General features: G+C 41.6%; 1 protein-coding gene across 3 annotated transcripts in view; it reads right to left on the reverse strand.

Annotated features, from left to right (window-relative positions):
• LOC142402963 (proprotein convertase subtilisin/kexin type 5-like) overlaps nt 1–16122 on the reverse strand; it is a 259461-nt gene that overhangs the window by 97952 nt on the left and 145387 nt on the right. For all 3 annotated transcript variants that reach the window (XM_075488968.1, XM_075488967.1, XM_075488969.1), the window contains 2 exons: nt 8727–8815; nt 3333–3505 (listed from right to left, as the gene is read on the reverse strand). In XM_075488968.1, coding sequence (XP_075345083.1) covers nt 3333–3505; nt 8727–8815 — 262 coding nt within the window. The remainder of the gene's footprint in view (nt 1–3332; nt 3506–8726; nt 8816–16122) is intronic.

The following is a 16122-nucleotide window of genomic DNA, read 5'->3' on the forward strand; positions in this document are numbered from 1 at the left end:
TTTGTCAAACAGCAGTAAAAGAAAAAGTCAGAATATATGAAATATATTGCTACCCAAATGATATTGAGACTGATCCCCAGAATAATAGGCTTATTTGTATGAATAGAAATGAACTGGTTTCAACTCTATCACAGACACGTTTTTCAGAGAGCATGAGTATCTAAAATGGTGTGGTGGGTAGACCTTGGCTGGATGCCAGGTGCTGACCAAGCCACTCTATCACTCCCTCTCCTCAGCTAGACGGGGAGAGAAAATATGATGAAAGGCTCGTGGGTCGAGATAAGGACAGGGAGATCACTCACCAATTACCACCACGGGCAAAGCAAACTTGACTCAGGGAAATTAATTTAATTTATTGCCAATCAAAAGTCAGAGTAGGATAATGAGAAATAAAAACAAATCTAAAAACACCTTCCCCCCACCCCTCCCTTCTTCCTGGGCTCAACTTCACTCCCGATTTTCTCTACCTCCTCCCGCTGAGCGTCGCAGGGGGACGGGGAATGGGGGTTGCCGTCAGTTCATTCCATGTTGTCTCTGCCACTCCTTCCTCCTCACACTCTTCCCCTGCTCCAGCACGGGGTCCCACCCATGGGAGACAGTCCTCCACGAACTCCTGCGTGGGTCCTTCCCACAGGCTACAGTTCTTCAAGAACTTCACCAGCATGGGTCCTTTCCACAGGGTGCAGTCCTTCAGGAACAGACTGCTCCAGCGTGTGTCCCCCATAGAATCACAAGTCCTGCCAGAAGACCTGCTCCAGTGTGGGCTCCTCTACACGGGGCCACAGGTCCTGCCAGGAGCCTGCTCCAGCGCGGGCTCTTCACAGGGTCACAGCCTCTTTCGGGTGCAACCACCTGCTCCAGCATGGTGTCGTGGTTTAGCCCCAGCCGGCAGCCAAGCACCACGCAGCCGCTCGCTCACTTCCCCCCCCCGGTGGGATGGGGGAGAGAATCGAAAGAGCAAAAGTAAGAAAACTCATGGGTTGAGATAAGAACAGTTTAATAATTGGAAAAAAATAATAGTAATAATAATAATGAATTATAATGAGAGGGAAAAAAGAACAACGAGAGAGAGAGAGGAACAAAACCCAAGGGAGGGAAAAAAAAGGGAAAAAATATATATAAAAAAAAAAATACAACCGCTCACCACCCGCCGACCGACGCCCAGCCAGTCCCCGAGCAGTGATCGCTACCCCCCGGCCAACTCCCTCCAGTTTATATACTGGGCATGACATCATATGGTATGGAATAGCCCTTTGGTCAGTTTGGATCAACTATCCTGGCTGTGCCCCCTCCCATTTCTTGGGCACCTGGCAGAGCATGGGGAGCTGAAGGGGGGGAAAGTCCTTGACCAATGTAAACACCGCTTAGCGACAGCCAAAACATCAGCGTGTTATCAATATTATTCTTATACTAAAATCCAAAGCACAGCACTATACCGGCTACTAGGAAGAAAATTAACTCTATCCCAGCCGAAACCAGGACAGTGGGGTCCTCTACAGGCTGCAGAGTGCACATCTGCTCCACCGTTAACCTCCATGGGCTGCAAGGGGACAACCTGCGTGTCACCATAGTCTTCTCCACGGGCTGCAGGGGAATCTCTGCTCCGGCACCTGGAGCACCCCCTCCCCCTCCTTCTTCACTGACCTTGGTGTCTGCAGAGTTGTTTCTCACATATTCTCACTCCACTTTCTCACAGCTGCTCTTGCACAGCGTTTTTTACCCTTTCTTAAATGTGTTATCACAGAGGTGCCATCAGTGTCACTGATTGGCTCAGCTTTGAGCAGCAGTGGGTCCATCTTGGAGCTGGCTGGCACTGGCTCTATTGGACATGGGGGAAGCTTCTGGCATCTTCTCACAGAAGCTACCTCTGTAGCCCCTCCACCACCAAAACCTTGCCACGTAAACCCAATACATATGGGTTTTGTGTTCTTCCTTTTGTCCCAGATTCAGTAAAGTTTTATTACACAGTTTGGTCACAATCATATGTTGCAATGCTCAGCCTATTTATTCTTGAACACAGGGTGCTATGTGACATCATATATCCAATCTTATCTTGAATATGTTACTTTTGGACATACTGCCCTTTGATTTTTTCGGGTGAGTTCTGTGTGATTATAATGGAATTGGTTTTGAGGTTATTAGGTCTACAGCTTATAATATATTTACATTTACTTATGCAACATTTACAATTTACATTTACATATACAACACAGGCTTCCAGAATTTTTATCCTTATAACAACACCATTTCAAAAAAATAGGACTTTGTCAACTGGAAGTATGATATAAAGGGAGCTTTGCTATTTGCATAGAAATTGTTTACTAATAAAAGTCTCCAAGTATGTAAATTTAATAGAATTAAACAAAATACCCTAAAGATGACAGAAAATCATAGTACTTGAGACAGGTTTAAAAATTCCTTTTGTCTTCCTTTGCCCTTATCCTGGGTAGAATTTTAAAGCATATTTAATTTCTGGTGTACGTTTTCATTTCATAAATTCAGTTATTATTTGGTATCCTTTCTTGAAATAGATTTGTGTATTTCAATTTATGGCATGTTCTGTCTCTGTGGGACTCTATGGACAAAAATGTATAGTCATTTATCTTTGCTATTTTGTGCCAGATTTGGAAGGAGTAATATTAGCTCAGGAGATTTAAAAATAATAATAGTTCTAAAACACTCTGCATGAGCTGATAATTGGAATAATAAGAGCTAAATTTAAACTACGCATTCTTTTCAACTGGACTATATCACACAGAAACTGCAGTTATACAAACTGTTAGAGAAATGCATATGTAAGTTATAAAAAGGGTGAATGTTCTCTGAGATTAGACATACACTCTAAAAGAAACATGAGTGCAGATTTTTTTTAGCTCCCAGTTTCCTATTAAATCCATCAAATTTCCATTAAGAAATTAAGTAAAACAGAACAACAAAAGGAAGGAAGGATGAAGGAAAAAGTCAAAGGCTTTTGTTTTATAATTTCATAGCAATTTAGAATTGATTATTTGGCACTGCTCTGCAAAGTATCATTTTTCAGTCTTAGCTTTTCTTGCAGAATTACATTATTACCTCAGGGCAGTTTTAAAGGACACTGAGGATTATATATTCCAATTGACAATGAAGAAAGTTAGCTGATATTTCAGGAAGGATTGAACATCTAGTTGCTATAGAATGGAAATGTATTTTTCATTTTACACAAATGAAGCTTTTCTTCTTTCCTTAAGAATATGACTCTTCCCCATGCAGTGCACTTGTACATACTGGGCACACATACCCTTACACCCACACACAAGAGCAGATCCAGGATATGCACTTTGATGCCAACCTACCATTCTGATGCCATTCTCAAAGGCCTGACGCGCTAGAGAAGCAGGTCCATCCACAGTCTTACCATCATCATCAGGCCCCCAGCTGGCACTGTAGATGTGGATGTGTTGGGGATTAAGGCTCAGAGACTTTGCTTCTACCATGTCTGTCACATCTCCATCCAGCATCCGTACGCCTTCAGAACAAAAGATAAAATGAACAGGACAACCAAACTCAAAAAGTTGGTTTGTTTTTTTTTTTCCTGAAAAAATTGTTGTGTAGGACATTGGACTGAATGATCATAAAGATGTCTATTGTAAACTAAAAATCAATCTGTTTGGATATGTGTTTCCCTGATGAAAAAAAATGCTTCTATATGAAAAAATACAAATAGGAATTAATATTTTTGTCTTTCAAGAATTATCTACAAGTCAATTTATCTACTGTATAGTCTTTGAACTTTAACAAGAAACTTTTATACTAAAGAAAACTTGAAAAAAACCTTGAACCTTGAAATGTTTATATTTCTCACTTGAAGATATTATCTGCTTTGCTTTTTCCTTTTATACTGCAGCACTTAATTTGAGACATTCATAGCCCTAAGTATGTTGACAGACATAAACACAGGATCTCTGTTGACAGATAAACACAGCGTTTTTCCTTCGTTATATGAGGTTGCAAAGAAGAAACGGGAGAAAGCTCTTGTATACAGATGGATTATGCAGTATAAGTATACACAGTAGCAAGGTGATTACAGAAAGTTACTAACAAATACCCTATGCGTAACATTATTCAATCTGAAACTACAATTTTGTGAACATCCTCCATTGTGCAGAAGAGGCTTTTTAAAGGTACAATCTGAAATTCTTGTCTTAAAAAAATCCATTAATGTGGATTTTGACAAGTCAATGTGCCAGACCTTGTAAAGTGAATGGCACCATGGTGTTTTAAGAGCACTAGAATAAATAAGGTAGGCTTAAAGCTGAAAACTGAGAGTATCTTAAAGTTGTTTTTTAACTAACTGTAACGTTTTGATTGAATTTAATTCTGACTGAGAAAACCCTTGATGTCAGTTTTAACCTAAATAAGAAAGAGGCCCTTCATACAGTTAGTGTAACATTAGATGAAAGGAATATAAGACATTAAATAACAATTAACATGTAACTGTATGATAGTAGGGAATAATGATCGTTTCCACAATTAACAAGTTTGAAGCTTTTTCCCCTTTAAAAGGACACTGCTATTTATAAACCAAATTCACATATTTTAATTATAGACACATTCCACTTTGCTCATGAGTTCAGACTGAATTAACTTGAGTGTTTACCAAGACCTTAACTTCCAGTTAACAAAAAGGTATAGAGGGTGCTTTGTTGATAGAGGGTCTATTTTATTTTCCTCACGCTAATTGACTTGAAAATGAAAAGTGATCATATTTCTAAGTTCACACAAAAGCTACCCATGTTTTGTGAGATAAACTTGTCCAGTGATCTCAGTATGAACTTTACTTTATTAAAAAGCCATTAAAACAACTTTGGGAATCTCAGGTTTTATTTTTCTTCCTTAGCATAATCTCAGAAAATGAATGATGGGTGTAACAATAACTCAAAATTCTGTCATTGGCATCTGAAGTAATTTACACCAGGTTTTTGTTAATGGTGAAGTGATCAAATCTAAAGCAACACAGACAAGACTGTGACTTAAGTGTTGCTCTGTTCTGCCAACAATTGACAGACATGCTTCAAGTGTAACTTTGATCAATGGATGTCTCATTGGCTATTAAAAAAAAATAATTCCCTCTCCTCTCCTCTCCTCTCCTCTCCTCTCCTCTCCTCTCCTCTCCTCTCCTCTCCTCTTTGAAAAGGCTGGAGTAGTTAATTTTGCCAATCACAAAACCTCCAAACTGCATTCAGCATGTGGTGATAGTGCAACAAAAGCCAGAAGGCAATTAACAGACTGCATTTCTAGACTGTTTCACTTAAGACTTTAGAGTTCTGTAAACTTTTTCCAGTATTTACAATAAGTGCCAAAATGTAAGTGGCTTTTTATTCAGAACAAACTTTCAACAAATCATAGGAAACATGCAAAACTGTGCTGACAGAAAATTTTCTTTTAAAATGTTTTTTTTTAATCAGCATCTGACTTAAGCTTAAAGAAACAGCTGAACTAATTCCTTGTCAACTGCAGACAATCTACATCTGTTCTGCCATAATTTCATGTAACTGTTTTCCCATCAGGACTCAAGCCCAGCCAAGTAACTAAGCACACAAATCCCCACAGATGCTTTGCAACTTCCACAATAAGTCTGTAAACAATAACATGCTAACCATCCCGTCCTATAAAAAGTCTCGCAAGCTGTGTAGGTGGCAATTTGCTATGTGTGTTTACTGCAGAGTCACACATTAAAAAAAAAAAACATCTACCCCTTTGGTGCATTGCTTTGTTTTTTAATGAAAGGGCCTATAGCTGAGATAAGCATGAACTACAGGCATAATTTTTTCTAAGAAACATCCCACAACCTGTAAAAGAACTGAATGTCCAGATTGCAATTTCACTCATAGTTTCATATCTGCAGATTAACTCCCCACTCACGCTGTTTTAAGAAGACTCAAGTTTTCTAAGAATTTTTTTTCTGATCTATTTTGTGGTCAGAAGTTCTTAAATGTGTTGAAATGAGACAGAGTACAAACACATTTTTTAAAAAAGCGAGCATTACTGGTGGATATCTTGTCAATGACTTTCCACCACAAAGATCATTAATCAGATTTGTTCAGCTGCCAGTATTTGATGAAATATCAATGGAAAGGATTTCTTTTCCCCTTTGGTCTCTTCACTATCCCTTATGTGTCCAGAGATGCAGCAACTCACATTTTGGTTTGAAGTAAAGACCCATCTTGGTGGACCAAATTCAACATCACTGTCAGCAGGTTCTCCGCTGTGTAAGAAGAATGTAATTGCTATACCTCAATTCAAGTTTCTTCTCCTAAAATGAGGGTCTTTAAATCCCTGGGAAATAAGTGAGCTGAACACTAGTTCAGTATAATGTGATTCAACATTTTTACACTCTATCTGGCCTGTGGAGAGGGAACACAACTTCTGCATATTCACATATATAGCTTATGGCTTTTATGAGGGAAGGGAGGGAGGCATGCAAAAATAGAGATCAGCAACAGTGAAACTCTTAAACATATACACCTAGCAGAAGGGGAAGCTTAACCTCCCTTCCCAATACCCTAGAATTCCCTCTTGCTTCTGATTTTCAGCAGATTATCTGTTGGGTCTCCTGAGGACTTATGTTTGAGATACTTTATAAGGGTGGTACATTATGTCAAGTGAGGTTTATACAGCTGCCACTATAGTCTTTTCCAGCTTACTTTAAACAACAGTGTTACTGATGGCTCTGCAGAAGCAGTGTTAAGCAGAGTAGATACCATTTTTATTTCATTTAGACCAATGAAGTTTCTTGAAGGCTGTTAGATTCTTGTGGTGGGTTGACCTTGGCTAGCTGCCAGGTGCCCACCAAGCTGCTCTATCACTCCCCCTTCATCAACAGGACAGGGGGAGAAAAATACAACGAAAAAGCTCATGGACTGAGATAAGGATGGGGAGATCACTCACCAATTACCATCATGGGCAAAACAGGCTTGACTTGGGGAAGATCAATTTAATTTATTGCCAATTAAAAATAGATTAGAATAGTGAGAAACAAAAATAAACCTAAAAACACCTTCCCCTCATCCCCCACCCCTTCTTCCCAGGCTCAACTTCACTCCTGGCTCTTCTACCTCCTCCTCCCCCCCCTGAGCAGAGCATGGGGGATAGGGAATGGGGGTTAAGGTCAGTTCATAACACTTTCTCAGCTGCTCCTTCCTCCTCATACTGTATCCCATGTATCCCATGGGAGGGACCCCTGCTTCACTGTGGGGTCCCTCCCATGGGATACAGTCCTTCACGAGCTTCTCCAATGTGGGTCCCTCCAACAGGCTGAAGTTCTTCAAGAACTGCTCCAGCATGGATCCTTTCCATGGGATACAGTCCTTCAGGAACGGCCTGCTCCCTCATGGGGCCACAGGTCCTGCCAGAAAACCTGCTCCTACGTGGGCTCCTCTCCATGGGCAGAGGTTCCTGCCAGGAGCCTGCTCCAATGTGGGCTCTCCACAGGGTCACAGCCTCCTTCAGGCACATCCACCTGCTCCAGTGTGGGGTCCTCCACAGGCTGCAGAGTGGATATCTCCTCCACCGTGGATCTCCATGGGCTGCAGGGGAACAACCTGCATCACCATGGTCTTCACCATGGGCTGCAGGGGAATTTCTGCTCTGGTGCCTGGAGCACCTTCTCCCCCTCCTTCACTGACCCTGGTGTCTGCAGGGTTGTTTCTCTCACATTTTTTCCTCACTCCTCTTTCTCCCAGCTGCTGTTGAGCAGCGTTTTTTACCCTTTCTTAAATATGTTATCATAGAGGCACTACCAATGTCACTGATTGGCTCAGCTTTGGGCAGCTGCTGAAACTTGCTCTGTCTGACATGGGGGCAGCTCCTGATCAGATACAGTACTATTAATTGTGGAAACATGGCCTCAAGTATGCCTGCTCATATTTTTTAACTGTTGTCTATAGTATATGTAGGTAAACATGTTTCTTTTTTCACAGATTGCATCTATTTTGGGGCAGAAAATCAACAGTTAATGAGTTTGAGCTATAGGTGTTTTTACTGAAAGCCAATATACCGATCCCATGATTTCATTAAAAATACAGAGTAAAACTTCACTTGAAGTGTTAAAAACTGGCACAGGCAGGCTACAGCCTAGCAGATATTTACATGACATATTGACAGTCATTTCAAGAACCAAGCTAAAGGTCTTACTTAATTGAGCAGCCATTGACTAAGAATTGATAGAAATCACTTGGAATCTCTTGGCTGAACAGAACAAAAAACTGCAGTCAAATCTCATATTTCAGGTAATAATCTGATCACACACAGGAATCAAAAGAAGATACTCTCCGACCGCAGCCAAACAACACAAAAATGTTTTTAGTTTTACGACTATGTCAGTGTTTTGTTTGGGATCAATATGCAAACGAATATTCGTGATGCATACATTTACTTCTGATTTGTCAAAGCTCAGTTAAAGCTTTGAATTTGTGAGAAAACCCAAATGTCCTAATTCTGGGTTTTGTGTTTTCATCAAAGGCCTTGCTTTCTATTTTTCTTTGTGTACTGAGAGGTGGTGTCCCAGGGAACACTGGAGAAGCATCACTGCAGACAAATTCCTTCAGTACTGGTATTTAACTACCGTGCTACAAGTACAATTGTTAGCTATACAAATCTCCTCCTCTTGTTTAGAAAGATCTGAATGTACCATTTGGTACAAATGACTCTTTAGTTACTTTTTTTTTGTGGGAGACTGTTTCACATACCTCCAATCTTGGCATTAAAGGCGATTCCTACTGTGCAGTGTGAGTTGTTTGCAGTGGCTGCCACTTCTCCAGCACAACGGGTTCCATGCCTGCAGTCAGACAAACATTTTTTTTCAAGTAAGCAAGATAATCCACCAGCTCAGATTGTTGGGATTTAAAGGCATTGACTTTGCTCATCCTCAGGTGCTAAAACCACAATTATCCACAATATTTTGCACTATGTACCTCCCCATAGCAAATTAATGCCCTTGTTACAACTTTTCCCCAAACACATTTTAACATTATTATCATAACCATCTTCTTAAACTCTTCATGACAGACTTTCTAGCCATTGGAAACACACACAGCATGTAACAAAGACATACTAAGATGATACATAATTCACAGCAACAGAAAGAAGTCTGGGACACCAATTCTTGATTTTGAACCAATATTTACATTATGGACAGAATTTTTGTCCTCCATTCTCCCAGAAGCACTTACTGACAAATATGTTGCTAGCATGTGCCTCTGTACAACCTCCAGCGAGCATCCTCATTAGGTAGAGTGTGTGTCCCATTCTTCCGTGAGGAAGCTGAGACTGTGCCTATGCCCACATAGCTGTTCACAGGCATGCCTAAGAGTGGCTATAAGCCAGATATGCTCAAAACTGTTGTGTAAGTATATCCCGGTCATGCCTTGGGCCAACCTTGCAAGTCTGCTGTCTTTCCAGGGGCAGAGAAAACAGCTGAAGTACCCTCCTCATGGGAGTTATGCTCTGTACCTGGAAGCAGAGCTGGGCTGTAAGGGCATAATCTTCAGAAGCAGCTGAAGGAGAACACCAAACCTCTGGGGTTTGCTCACCCCCTTGCCCACTGTGCAATGCCAGAGTGGGATGCCTTGCTTAGCCCTGATCCACACTCTCTACAAGGTGACAGTGGTCATCCATATGACTACTATGGTAGGAAAGCTGTTTCTGTTCTTCATGGGTTTTGCTTGCCAATATAGGTTTCATGGAGCATTCTCCACCAGTAAATTTTGTCCTCATCATTATGCAATTAACCAACTCCATCACAGAAATGTGATAAAATTAATTTGGAGTAAATGGGGAACTTTAGAGAGTGTGTGTGCAGAGAGATATGGAGTTTCAGACCAGACAATTAAAGACATGGGAAGTTGATGAGATGGAGATAGAAAGATAACATAGGGCTTAGGTAGCCACAGAGAAAGAAGTTTAAAAAGTCAAGGCAAAAAACAGATAACAACATGGCAAGCACTTCAGAGGAGGCTAAGTGAGGTCAGTTGTGTATTCAGGCACACTTCCACTGGTGGTGGTTAAACGGACTGCTGGAGAACAGGGGTGTTTCTGAATTAAGGTTGAAGCCTGTGTTACAGACAAGAATCACAGTTGCTTTCTCTTGGTACAGCCTGCTTTGAGAAGAGTCACTCCTTAGTTCCATATCATAAGAGGGTATTTTCCCCTTAACCTTTTGAGACATTTAGCTGAGAAACACTAAGACAACTAGTTTGCAATGGATTAATATAAACCAACAACAACTAGATAAGACTAGGAAACAAAAAAAGATGAAACAAAGATAATAAGCATTAAAAGTGATTGATTAATGCTAACTTGTTATAATTTCAAAGGACATCTTTCAATTTATCAGGTAAATTAGAAATATATTCTATGAGAAAAGTGTAATTTTTACTCACAAGACCAGCTGATTAATCCTAAAGCTGGATCAAGGTATCACAACTATATGTATATCTCCTCAAATTGTTTCTTATTAACATGTTCATAATTCATCAAAGTGCTTGCCAGACTTGATCAGAGAATTTTTCAAGACTTAATTTGAAGGGGTTTTTTCATATGAAGCCTATTTCTCAAGCCTAATTTTCTCCACTTGAAGAAAGCCAGTCTAACAGAAATTTATCGGGCAACATCTTATCCTATTACAGAATTATTTTGAAAAGCCTGGAGTAAATCATTCAGGAATCACAGATGAAAAAGAGTTTTAAAAAGATCCCTGTTCGTTTTCAAGTATTTTCAAATAATCCTCTAGTTCCCTATTTATTTGAAACAGTGCCTTTAAAAAATTTATTTATATTTATAGGAAAATGCCTGTCTTTAGAATTATTTAGAAGACACAATCACAGAATTGCTGAGGTTGAAAGGCACCTTTTGAGATCATCTAGTCCACCCCTCCTGCTCAAACAGGGTCAGCTAGAGTAGGTTGCACAGGACCGAGTCCAGACGGCCTTTGAATATCTCCACAGATGGAGACTCCACAGCCCCTCTGGGCAACCTGTCTCAGTGTTTGATGAGCCTCACAGTAAAAAAGTGGGGGTTTTGTGTCCAGATGGAATTTCATGTTTTTTAATTTGTGCCCATTGCCTCTTGTCCTGTCAGTGGGCACTACTGAGAAGTCTCTGGCTCCCTCATCTTCATTCCCTCCCATCAGGTATTTATACACATTGATAAGATTCTCCCTGAGCCTTCTCTTCTCCAGGCTGGAGTGTCCCATCTCTCCCAACCTCTCCTCATATGAAAGATTCTCCTTAATCATCTTTGTGGCTCTGACACATGATTCCCAAACTTCCCTTTTTCTCATTATGATTTTGTTAGGTCTCACATATAAGTTTATAGGTGTTATCACTCAAAGTACAGACGACTATACTCTTAAAAATGTATATATGTAATATACTCACACACATCACATCGGTGCATATATTTTATTAAGAAATCACCACCTGCTTTGTGAAATGCATGTGGCCCAAACACAGCTTCCCGGATGAAACCTTCCCTGGGAACCAAGTTTGGAAAGAGCAGCAGAGGGAAGTGACTGGGAATGAATGAAGGTTTTTTCAGCAGAGAATGGGGAAAGATAAGAAACACACATAGAGAAAGAAGACTGCCTGGAAAGGAGCAGAAACAGCTTGAGTTTGTCTGTGGTTCACAGAGGTATACGGATGCCTGCCACTAACTACATCCACTGAGCACCATCAAAAGGGTTAGATTTCCACTGAGTCACCAGACAGACCCCATTTGCAAAAGGGCCATGTAACATTTGTACATGGGAAACAGAAGGGCTGTGTGGTTGGCGCAAGAGGGAGAGAGAAAGTGTGACTGCCCCTCTCAGCAGCAACCCATAGTAAAATGGGATTACATGTAACATGAAACTGCACCACAAATTCCAGCTGAAGTGAAAGTGATCAGTTAGAAGTAGCTGGGGCTTTAAAAGGCTGACATGGAGGTATTATTACATATATTTATTGAATTAAAACACAGTGTGAAATTTCAAGTAAATTTCTGATAGAAGAAAACATATTCCAGAGAAAATTAGATCTTTGGACAGTTTTACATGTGTGTTAAATTAACATTTCTGAATATTTCACTAGTCTTCACATATTGAAAAATCATTTTAATCATATTTTGAGTCCATTAATGGTATACATTTATTTTGTAAACAGATTTTTATGTTAGAGCCTTGCTTCTCTGCAAAGATTATTGTTAATTGCATTCCACATTTATAAGGGAAATGAAAAAATTAAAAGTTGCTTTATTCATTTCAAGATCATATGTATAAAATTGCATTCTTTATAAGCAGCTTCCCACTGCATTAATTAATCATATATACAACTCAATTTCTTTTAGTGTGATGGGTCCTTTAAGTAATACTTCAATTATGTTGTAAAAGGGAAGACATTCTAAGAAATATGCATTTAACAATTATGTTCTTTCCACATTACTTTTATTTTTCTCTGTCCTAGTGTCCTGGTTTCAGCTGAGACAGAGTTAATTTTCTTTATAGTGGCTGGTATGGGGCTATGTTTTGGACTTGTGCTGAAAACAGTGTTGATAATACAGGGATGTTTTAGTTGTTGCTGCACTAGTCAAGGACTTTTCAGCTTCCCATGCTCTGCCAGGTGCAGAAGAAGCTGGGAGGGGACACAGCCAGGATAGTTGATCCAAACTGACCAAAGGGCTATTCCATACCATATGACATCATGCTCAGTATATAAAGCTGGGGAAGAAGAAGGAAGGGGGGACATTTGGAGTGATGGCATTTGTCTTCCCAAGTAACCATTACGCGTGATGGAGCCCTGCTTTCCTGGAGATGGCTGAACACCTGCCTGCCCATGGGAAGTAGTGAATGAATTCCTTGCTTTGCTTTGCTTGCATGCACGGCTTTTGCTTTACCTATTAAACTGTCTTTATCTCAACCCACGAGTGTTCTCACTTTTACTCTTCTGATTCTCTCCCCATCCCACCAGGGGGGAGTGAGCGAGCGGCTGTGTGGTGCTTAGTTGCCGGCTGGAGCTAAACCACGACAGTCCTTTTTGGCGCCCAACGTGGGGCTCGAAGGGTTTGAGATAATGACAGATTTGATTGGAATGTGCTAGATGATAGAATTTATAGCTGTTATTGCTGTTTAGCTATTAATCAGCAGGCTTCTGTGCTTGCCATAGGCTTGCTTGCCTTACTGTATATTAGAGTCTAGGGCTCGTTAGTGGCTGCTTTTTGCTTTCACTGCTTGCCGTGCTGCTGTACTGCTGATCATCTTACTCCGCTGTGCCTGGGAACATTCTGATAACAGCAATGGCCATGCGCCTGGGCTGGCAGATGGCCAGGGCATCGCTGCTGTTTCTGTGCTGCTGTACTGGACAGGCTGGAACTCCGGTGTGAACTCGAGTCAAAGGGACTGTGACCTGTGGATGAATCCACGTGGGAGCAGGACACCCTGAAGGGTCTGTGCCCATGGATAAGCCCATGCCAGAGCAGGTATATCTTGAAATGTCTGTGGCCATGGTTATGTCTGTGCTACAGCAGGTATACCTCTGAAGGGATTGTGGCCCAAGGATAAGTCCACGCTGGATAAGGTGCACCTCGAAGCATCAGTGGCTGCGCATGAGGCTATGTTGGGGCAAGTTTACTTCTGAAGGGACTACATTCTGTGGATAAGTCCAAGCTGGAGCAGGGGCAAGGGGAGGACTTCATTGCAATGTTAAACCCGATGGTCTGGTCCAAAGGGACCAGGGGTGAAGATTGTAATGGATATACCTTTAAATTGTTGTAACCCATGATTTGAGTTGCATGTTATAGGAATTACTACAGCCGGAACCACCTGAACCAATGAAGGACAAGCCTTACAAGAAGCAGTGCAAGTGCAGCAGTGACCTGACCTGAGCTGGCTTTGGTGCCCAATAACTCCAAGAAACACACCACCTCTCCTGTCCTGAGTAACAACCATAAGAGATGGAGCCCAAAGTCATGGACTAAATGAACTCACTGGACATTTTGTGGACATTTATGGATATTTTACAGACATTTTACAGGGGTGGTCCATAAACTAAGGGAATTATATGTGTGTATTATATCAAAGGATGGGAAGGGTGATGGTGGGTAATGAGAATGTATTGGATAGTGTGAGAGCTGAGCATGACGTAAATGGTATGGAATAAGGGGTGGATACTGTCCTGGTTTCAGCTGAGATAATTTTCTTTATATTGGCTGGTATGGGGCTATGTTTTGGATTTGTGCTGAAAACAGTGTTGATAATACAGAGATGTTTTAGTTGTTGCTGCACTAGTCAAGGACTTTTCAGCTTCCCATGCTCTGCCAGGTGCAGAAGAAGCTGGGAGGGGACACAGCCAGGATAGTTGATCCAAACTGACCAAAGGGCTATTCCATACCATATGATGTCATGCTCAGCATATAAAGCTGGGGAAGAAGAAGGAAGGGGGGGACATTCGGAGTGTTAGCGTTTGTCTTCCCAAGTAACCATTACGCGTGATGGAGCCCTGCTTTCCTGGAGATGGCTGAACACCTGCCTGCCCATGGGAAGTAGTGAATGAATTCCTTGCTTTGCTTTGCTTGTGTGCGCGGCTTTTGCTTTACTTATTAAACTGTCTTTATCTCAACCCACGAGTGTTCTCACTTTTACTCTTCTGATTCTCTCCCCCATCCCACTGTGGGGGAGTGAGCGAGTGGCTGTGTGGTGCTTAGTTGCCGACTGGGGCTAAACCACGACAATTGAGGTCTACAATTGTGAACAGACTCTGAATTCTGAAAAGAAACCCAGAAAAATCATAATCAGAAAAGCAATGTCAAAAAAGCCTTCTGTTTAATCGATACACTAATTTCTTAATTAATTAGATGAACAAATGTGATGCAACTTATGCCTGAAATTTATTAGGTCTGCTTTAAAGCTACGAAAATTTCTACTGAGCATGAAATCAGAAACGGTTTATGGAGGCAGCATGCTATAGGACTTAACCATTAACAAGAGGTGAAACTGTTGCACTGATTTCAAGTTAGAATTTTATGTACATATACATTTCAAAACACAACAATCTGCTCCCTTTGTGGGATGCCTGCATCTCACGCAGCTTAAAAAATTGATGCAATCCTAGGAGAAATCATGACTGCCTTTCTACAAAGGCCTATTTTGATAAACTTTAAAGGTAGATGCTTCATTTCACTGGATACTTTGATAGCTTATGTTGGAGGGAAATAAGTTCCCAGTGGCACTTTGAAGAGAAACTAGCTAAAAGGTTTTGCACTTGTCCTTTGTGCTAATGTCACTGTGATGTAGTATCACAGAATAAAAACATGAAAGAAAGCTTGGTTATGAGGCATTCTGCCCATCTACAAGGGTCTTCCACCTGGAGTCTAAAAGGAAGAAAAGGAATGGAAAGAAGAAAAGATTTTTTTATTTTATTTTAATTTTGTAAGGAGTGTGTATTGGGTTTACGTGGCAAGGTTTTGGTAGTGGGACAGGCTGCAGGGGTGGCATCTGTGAGAAGATACCAGGGCTTCCCCCATGTCAGACAGAGCCAGTTCCAGCCAGCTCCAAGACGGACCTACCGCTGGCCAAAGCTGAGCCAATCAGCGACGGTGGTAGCGCCTCTGTGATAACATATTTAAGAAAGGGTAAAAAAATGTTGCACAACAACAGCTGGGAGAAAGGAGTGAGAAAATGTGAGAGAAACAACTCTGCAGACACCAGGGCCAGTGAAGAAAGAGGGGGAGGAGGTGCTCCAGGCACCAGAGCAGAGATTCCCGTGCAGCCCGTGGTGAAGACCATGGTGAGGCAGGTTGTTCCCCTGCAGCCCATGGAGGTCTATGGTGGAGCAGCCCGTGGACAACCCCACACTGGAGCAGATGGATGTGCCCTGAAGGAAGCTGCAGCCTGTGGAGAGCCCACACAAGAGCAGGCTCCTGGCAGGAACTGCGGCCCCATGGAGAGGAGCCCACGTAGGAGCAGGTTTTCTGGCAGGACTTGTGGCCCTGTGGGAGACCCACGCTGGAGCAGTCTGCTCCTGAAGGACTGCACCTCATGGAAAGGACCCATGCTGGAGCAGTTCTTGAGGAACTGCAGCCTGTGGTAGGGACCCCATGATGGAGCAGGAGAAA

The sequence above is a fragment of the Mycteria americana genome (assembly GCF_035582795.1).
Source record: "Mycteria americana isolate JAX WOST 10 ecotype Jacksonville Zoo and Gardens chromosome Z unlocalized genomic scaffold, USCA_MyAme_1.0 Scaffold_18, whole genome shotgun sequence".
NCBI lineage: Eukaryota > Metazoa > Chordata > Aves > Ciconiiformes > Ciconiidae > Mycteria > Mycteria americana.